Source organism: Eucyclogobius newberryi, unplaced genomic scaffold (genome assembly GCF_026437365.1).
Source record: "Eucyclogobius newberryi isolate DKJ021-1_F unplaced genomic scaffold, fEucNew1.0.hap1 SCAF_1, whole genome shotgun sequence".
In the NCBI taxonomy this organism is placed as follows: domain Eukaryota; kingdom Metazoa; phylum Chordata; class Actinopteri; order Gobiiformes; family Gobiidae; genus Eucyclogobius; species Eucyclogobius newberryi.
The window spans coordinates 709,566-718,518 of record NW_027315723.1 but is presented as its reverse complement, the minus strand read 5'-3'; the positions used below and the strand labels follow the sequence as shown (position 1 = coordinate 718,518).

General features: G+C 56.5%; 1 protein-coding gene across 1 annotated transcript in view; it reads right to left on the bottom strand.

Moving 5' to 3' along the window:
* Window positions 1-8,953, bottom strand: part of cfap61 (cilia and flagella associated protein 61) — a 79,827-nt gene that overhangs the window by 16,587 nt on the left and 54,287 nt on the right. The window contains exons 14-16 of the mRNA XM_072449475.1: window positions 8,242-8,370; window positions 3,792-3,919; window positions 2,564-2,653 (exon numbers count right to left, since the gene is read on the bottom strand). Of these exons, the coding sequence (XP_072305576.1) occupies window positions 2,564-2,653; window positions 3,792-3,919; window positions 8,242-8,370 (347 nt within the window). The remainder of the gene's footprint in view (window positions 1-2,563; window positions 2,654-3,791; window positions 3,920-8,241; window positions 8,371-8,953) is intronic.

The following is an 8,953-nucleotide window of genomic DNA, read 5'->3' as shown; positions in this document are numbered from 1 at the left end:
GACATGGAATGTCACCTCGCTGGGGGGAGGAGCCTGAGCTTGTGCGGGAGGTATCGACTAGATATAGTCGGCTTCACCTCCACCACCGTTTGGGCTCTAGAACCATCTCCTCCAGAGGAACCGGACGCTCCACTTCTCTGGTGTTGCCCGCGGAGAGAGGCGGGGCTGGTGTGGGCTGGTGTGGGCGGGGCTGGTGTGGGCTTATAGCCCTTCAGCTCAGCCGCCACGTGTTGGAGTTCACCCCGGTGGACGAGAGGGTCACGTCCCTTCGCCTTCAGGTGGGGGACAGGTCTCTCACTGTTGTGGCGGCCTGCGGCCCGAACAGCAGTGCAGAGTACCCGGCCTTCTTGGAGTCCTTGGGGGGGAACTGGACAGTGCACCGACCTGGGACTCCGTTGTTCTACTGGGGACTTCAACGCCCACGTGGGCAATGACAGTGACTCCTGGAGAGGGGAGGAGCCCCGATCTGAACCCGAGCAGTGTTCAGTTATTGGACTTCTGTGCCACAGATTGTCCAGAACGAACACCATGTTCAAGCACAAGGTCCATCAGTGCACATGGCCATGGAGGAGGACTATCGGTCGGCCGAAAAGAAATTCTGGCACACCGTCCGGCGCCTCAGGAATGGGAAGCAGTGCTTCACCAACACCGTTTATTGTGCGGGAGGAGACCTGCTGACCTCGACTGGGGATGTCGTCAGAAGGTGGAAGGAACACTTTGAGGACCTCCTTAATCCCACCTTCTGAAGAGGAAGCAGAGACTGAGGACTCAGAGGGACTCGTCCATCACCCAAGCTGAAGTCACTGAGGTTGTTGGCAAACTCCTCAGTGGCTCCGGGGATGCGATCCTGAGGACCTAAACTCTCTGGATGTTGTAGGACTGTCTTGGCTGACACGTCTCTGCAACATCACGTGGCGGTTGGGGATAGTGCCTCTGGACTGGCAGACCGGTGTGGTGGTCAGGGGATGGAGAGTGTCCGGTTTGGGGACCACAGGATCTCATCTCTGCTGTTTGCAGCCGATGTTGTCCTGATGGCTCCATCAAACCCGGACCTGCAGCTGCACTGGGACGAGAGAGAAGCGTCTGGGATGAGAATCACCTCCAAATCCGAGGCCGTGGTTCTCAACCAGAAAAAGGTGTCTTGCCCTCTCCAGGTGGGTGGGGAGTCCAAGTCCTCTCCAGGTGGGTGGGGAGTCCTTGCCCTCTCCAGGTGGGTGGGGAGTCCTTGTCCTCTCCAGGTGGGAGGGGAGTCCTTGCCCTCTCCAGGTGGGTGGGGAGTCCTTGCCCTCTCCAGGTGGGTGGGGAGTCCTTGTCCTCTCCAGGTGGGAGCGGAGTCCTTGTCCTCTCCAGGTGGGAGGGGAGTCCTTGCCCTCTCCAGGTGGGTGGGGAGTCCTTGTCCTCTCCAGGTGGGTGGAGGGTACTTGTCCTCCCCAGGTGGGTGGGGAGTCCTTGTTCTCTCCAGGTGGGTGGGGGGTCCTTGTCCTACCCCCGGGGGGTTGGGAAGTCCTTGTCCTTTCCAGGTGGGTGGGGGGTCCTTGTCTTCTCCAGGTGGGTGGGGAGTCCTTGTCCTCTCCAGGTGGGTGGGGAGTCCTTGTCCTTTCCAGGTGGGTGGGGGGTCCTTGTCCTCTCCAGGTGGGAGGAGAGTCCTTGTCCTCTCCAGGTGGGTGGGGAGTCCTTGTCCTCTCCAGGTGGGTGGGGGGTCCTTGTCCTCCCCAGGTGGGTAGGGGGTCCTTGTCCTCTCCAGGTGGGTGGGGGGTCCTTGTCCTCTCCAGGTGGGTGGGGAGTCCTTGTCCTCTCCAGGTGGGTGGGGGGTCCTTGTCCTCTCCAGGTGGGTGGGGAGTCCTTGTCCTCCCCAGGTGGGTGGGGAGTCCTTGTCCTCTCCAGGTGGGTGGGGGGTCCTTGTCCTCCCCAGGTGGGTGGGGGTCCTTGCCCTCTCCAGGTGGGTGGGGGGTCCTTGTCCTCTCCAGGTGGGTGGGGGGTCCTTGTCCTCTCCAGGTGGGTGGGAAGTCCTTGTCCTCTCCAGGTGGGTGGGGCGTCCTTGTCCTCCCCAGGTGGGTGGGGAGTCCTTGTCCTCTCCAGGTGGGTGGGGGGTCCTTGTCCTCCCCAGGTGGGTGGGGGGTCCTTGTCCTCTCCAGGTGGGTGGGGGGTCCTTGTCCTCTCCAGGTGGGTGGGAAGTCCTTGTCCTCTCCAGGTGGGTGGGGAGTCCTTGCTCCAAGAGGAGGAGTTCTCGGGGTCTTGATGGAGCGTGAGATTGACAGTTGGATCAATGCAGTCGCTGCATCAACTGTTGTGGTGAACCCACCGGGAAGAGGCCCCAGGGAAGACCCAGGACACGCTGGAAGGACTATGTCTCTCTGGCCTGGGAACGCTTCGGGATCCGGAGGAGCTGGAGGAAGTGTCTGGGGAGTGGGAAGTCTGGGAGTCCCTGCTCAGACTGCTGCCCCCGCGACCCGGCCCCGGATAAAGCGGAAGAAGATGGATAAACACACATAAACAGAAACATAAAAGTATAAACCAGTTTCTTGCTAAAGTTCACGCGCTGTGTTTTGTGAACGTTCCTGACCTGGAGGACAGGAAGTGCGTCTCGTCCTCTTCGTCTCCAGGGAAACCGTGAGTGGACACGAGAGACAGGTTATTGAAGCGCAGGTGAGGACTGTGGAGAGACAATCACACATATGAACAGGACTAAACCAGGACTAAACCAGGACTAAACCAGGTCTAAAACAGGTCTAAACCAGGAATAAACCAGGACTAAACCAGGTCTAAACCAGGACTAAACCAGGACTAAACCAGGACTAAACCAGGACTAAACCAGGTCTAAACCAGGTCTAAACCAGGACTAAACCAGGTCTAAACCAGGTCTAAACCAGGAATAAACCAGGACTAAACCAAGTCTAAACCAGGTCTAAACCAGGTCTAAACCAGGTCTAAACCAGGTCTAAACCAGGTCTAAACCAGGACTAAACCAGGTCTAAACCAGGACTAAACCAGGTCTAGACCAGGACTAAAACAGGACTAAAACCAGGTCTAAACCAGGTCCAAACCAGGTCTAAACCAGGTCTAAACCAGGTCTAAACCAGGACTAAACCAGGACTAAACCAGGTCTAAACCAGGACTAAACCAGGTCTAAACCAGGAATAAACCAGGACTAAACCAAGTCTAAACCAGGTCTAAACCAGGACTAAACCAGGTCTAAACCAGGTCTAAACCAGGACTAAACCAGGTCTAAACCAGGACTAAACCAGGACTAAACCAGGACTAAACCAGGTCTAAACCAGGACTAAACCAGGTCTAAACCGGGACTAAACCAGGACTAAACCAGGTCTAAACCAGGTCTAAACCAGGACTAAACCAGGACAAAACCAGGTCTAAACCAGGACTAAACCAGGACAAAACCAGGTCTAAACCAGGACTAAACCAGGACAAAACCAGGTCTAAACCAGGACTAAACCAGAAGGACACACATAATTTATGTTTATATGTTTTTATGAATCTGAAAGTGAGAACACGCGACTGAACTGGAGCAGCAGTGGAAATGATGTTAATATCACAAAAGAAACCACTGGAATAAATAAAAGGTTGTGAAATGTTTCTCACTGAGACTTTTTCAAACTGTCACATCTCAATCTCGGGTTCTGACCCGCTTAAATAAACGTTAATACAATTAATAAAGACACTTTTCCCAATGTCCTGGTCAGGTCCCGGTCCTGGTCCTGGTCCTGTCAGGTCCTGGTCCTGGTCCTGTCAGGTCCTGGTCCTGGTCCTGGTCCTGTCAGGTCCAGTGTTGGTACCAGCAGCATAGAGTCTCCATCAGACTCATTCCGGTGTCGGACGCTCCACAGACGATGATCCGAGCGTTCACCACGACCTTCTGCTCCAGAGTGAGCTTCCTGCTGACGAGGTGCAGCGCGAACGGAGCCTGAAGGAACAAAAGAACCTGTTGAGCATTATTATGATACGGACACGCCTCAACTACGACACATGACACGACACACGCCTCAACTACGACACATGACACGACACACGCCCCAACTACGACACATGACACGACACACGCCCCAACTACGACAGGTGACACGTCACACGCCTCAACTACGACACATGACACGTCACACGCCTCAACTACGACACATGACACGTCACACGCCTCAACTACGACACGTGACACGTCACACGCCTCAACTACGACACGTGACACGACACACGCCCCAACTACGACACATGACACGTCACACGCCTCAACTACGACACATGACACGTCACACGCCCCAACTACGACACATGACACGTCACACGCCTCAACTACGACACGTGACACGTCACACGCCCCAACTACGACACATGACACGTCACACGCCTCAACTACGACACATGACACGTCACACGCCTCAACTACGACACGTGACACGTCACACGCCTCAACTACGACACATGACACGTCACACGCCCCAACTACGACACATGACACGTCACACGCCCCAACTACGACACATGACACGTCACACGCCTCAACTACGACACATGACACGTCACACGCCTCAACTACGACACGTGACACGTCACACGCCTCAACTACGACACGTGACACGACACACGCCTCAACTACGACACATGACACGACACACGCCCCAACTACGACACATGACACGTCACACGCCTCAACTACGACACATGACACGTCACACGCCTCAACTACGACACATGACACGTCACACGCCCCAACTACGACACGTGACACGTCACACGCCTCAACTACGACACGTGACACGACACACGCCTCAACTACGACACATGACACGACACACGCCCCAACTACGACACATGACACGTCACACGCCTCAACTACGACACATGACACGTCACACGCCTCAACTACGACACATGACACGTCACACGCCTCAACTACGACACGTGACACGTCACACGCCTCAACTACGACACATGACACGTCACACGCCCCAACTACGACACATGACACGTCACACGCCCCAACTACGACACATGACACGTCACACGCCTCAACTACGACACATGACACGTCACACGCCTCAACTACGACACGTGACACGTCACACGCCTCAACTACGACACGTGACACGTCACACGCCCCAACTACGACACATGACACGTCACACGCCTCAACTACGACACATGACACGTCACACGCCTCAACTACGACACGTGACACGACACACGCCCCAACTACAACAGGTGACACGTCACACGCCCCAACTACGACACATGACACGTCACACGCCCCAACTACGACACATGACACGTCACACGCCTCAACTACGACACGTGACACGACACACGCCCCAACTACGACACATGACACGTCACACGCCTCAACTACGACACGTGACACGTCACACGCCTCAACTACGATACGTGACACGTCACACGCCCCAACTACGACACATGACACGTCACACGCCTCAACTACGACACATGACACGTCACACGCCTCAACTACGACACGTGACACGTCACACGCCTCAACTACGACACGTGACACGACACACGCCCCAACTACGACAGGTGACACGTCACACGCCCCAACTACGACACATGACACGTCACACGCCTCAACTACGACACGTGACACGTCACACGCCTCAACTACGACACGTGACACGTCACACGCCTCAACTACGATACGTGACACGTCACACGCCCCAACTACGACACATGACACGTCACACGCCCCAACTACGACACATGACACGTCACACGCCCCAACTACGACAGGTGACACGTCACACGCCCCAACTACGACACATGACACGACACACGCCCCAACTACGACACATGACACGTCACACGCCTCAACTACGACACGTGACACGTCACACGCCCCAACTACGACACATGACACGTCACACGCCTCAACTACGACACATGACACGACACACGCCCCAACTACGACACGTGACACGTCACACGCCTCAACTACGACACATGACACGTCACACGCCTCAACTACGACACGTGACACGACACACGCCCCAACTACGACAGGTGACACGTCACACGCCCCAACTACGACACATGACACGTCACACGCCCCAACTACGACACATGACACGTCACACGCCTCAACTACGACACGTGACACGACACACGCCCCAACTACGACACATGACACGTCACACGCCTCAACTACGACACGTGACACGTCACACGCCCCAACTACGACACATGACACGTCACACGCCCCAACTACGACACATGACACGACACACGCCCCAACTACGACACATGACACGTCACACGCCCCAACTACGACACATGACACGTCACACGCCTCAACTACGACACGTGACACGACACATGACACGTCACACGCCTCAACTACGACACGTGACACGTCACACGCCCCAACTACGACACATGACACGTCACACGCCTCAACTACGACACGTGACACGACACACGCCCCAACTACGACACATGACACGTCACACGCCTCAACTACGACACATGACACGTCACACGCCTCAACTACGACACGTGACACGACACATGACACGTCACACGCCTCAACTACGACACGTGACACGACACATGACACGTCACACGCCCCAACTACGACACATGACACGTCACACGCCCCAACTACGACACATGACACGTCACACGCCTCAACTACGACACGTGACACGACACATGACACGTCACACGCCTCAACTACGACACGTGACACGTCACACGCCTCAACTACGACACGTGACACGTCACACGCCCCAACTACGATACGTGACACGACACACGCCCCAACTACGACACATGACACGTCACACGCCTCAACTACGACACGTGACACGACACATGACACGTCACACGCCCCAACTACGACACATGACACGTCACACGCCCCAACTACGACACATGACACGACACATGACACGTCACACGCCCCATCTACGACACATGACACGACACACGCCCCAACTACGACACGTGACACGTCACACGCCTCAACTACGACACATGACACGACACACGCCCCAACTACGACACATGACATGTCACACGCCTCAACTACGACACATGACACGACACACGCCCCAACTACGACACGTGACACGACACACGCCCCAACTACGACACATGACACGACACATGACACGTCACACGCCTCAACTACGACACATGACACGTCACACGCCTCAACTACGACACATGACACGACACATGACAAGTCACACGCCTCATCTACGACACATGACACGTCACACGCCCCGGCTACGACACGTGACACGTCACACGCCTCAACTACGACACATGACACGTCACACGCCCCGGCTACGACACATGACACGTCACACGCCCCGGCTACGACACATGACACGTCACACGCCTCAACTACGACACATGACACGTCACACGCCTCAACTACGACACATGACACGTCACACGCCTCAACTACGACACATGACACGTCACACGCCTCAACTACGACACATGACACGTCACACGCCCCGGCTACGACGCATGACACGTCACACGCCCCGGCTACGACACATGACACGTCACACGCCCCGGCTACGACACATGACACGTCACACGCCTCAACTACGACACATGACACGTCACACGCCCCGGCTACGACACATGACACGTCACACGCCCCGGCTACGACACATGACAAGTCACACGCCTCAACTACGACACATGACACGTCACACGCCCCATCTACGACACATGACACGTCACACGCCCCGGCTACGACACATGACACGTCACACGCCTCATCTACGACACATGACACGTCACACGCCCCGGCTACGACACATGACAAGTCACACGCCTCAACTACGACACATGACACGTCACACGCCCCGGCTACGACACATGACAAGTCACACGCCTCAACTACGACACATGACACGTCACACGCCTCATCTACGACACATGACACGTCACACGCCCCGGCTACGACACGTGACACGTCACACGCCCCAACTACGACACATGACACGTCACACGCCCCAACTACGACACATGACACGACACACGCCCCGGCTACGACACGTGACACGTCACACGCCCCAACTACGACACATGACACGTCACACGCCTCAACTACGACACATGACACGTCACACGCCCCAACTACGACACATGACACGTCACACGCCCCGGCCACCATAATGAGCATAATGAGGAGGAACGAGGTCTGTAACGAGGTCAAAGCTCATTAAGTTGATTCTGATTGGTTGCTGTGTTTGGCCTCACCTGTGGATCTGTGACCTGATTTGACGGTGCGTTGATACCCAGCTCCTCCAGGGGGCAGTCTATCTGAGGTCGAGGGCTGACCGGAACAGCACAGTCCAGGAGGAAGTCCAGAGGGTTTATACAGGAAGTCTGAGGGAAGTGTAAAACATTATACACTACATTACATCATCACATTATAATAAAATCATGGGCTGGAGAGAGGAGAGCGCCACCTGCTGCCCTCCTGCTACCCCCCTGCTGCGGGGGGTACGCTCTCACCTGTGAGGCGGGGCTGTTCGGGGGGTACGCTCTCACCTGTGAGGCGGGGCTGTTCGGGGGGTACGCTCTCACCTTTGAGGCGGGGCTGTTCGGGGGGTACGCTCTCACCTGTGAGGCGGGGCTGTTCGGGGGGTACGCTCTCACCTGTGAGGCGGGGCTGTTCGGGGGGTACGCTCTCACCTTTGAGGCGGGGCTGTTCGGGGGGTACGCTCTCACCTGTGAGGCGGGGCTGTTCGGGGGGTACGCTCTCACCTGTGAGGCGGGGCTGTTCGGGGGGTACGCTCTCACCTGTGAGGCGGGGCTGTTCGGGGGGTACGCTCTCACCTTTGAGGCGGGGCTTTTCGGGGGGTACACTCTCACCTGTGAGGCGGGGCTGTTCGGGGCGTACGCTCTCACCTTTGAGGCGGGGCTGTTCGGGGCGTACGCTCTCACCTTTGAGGCGGGGCTGTTCGGG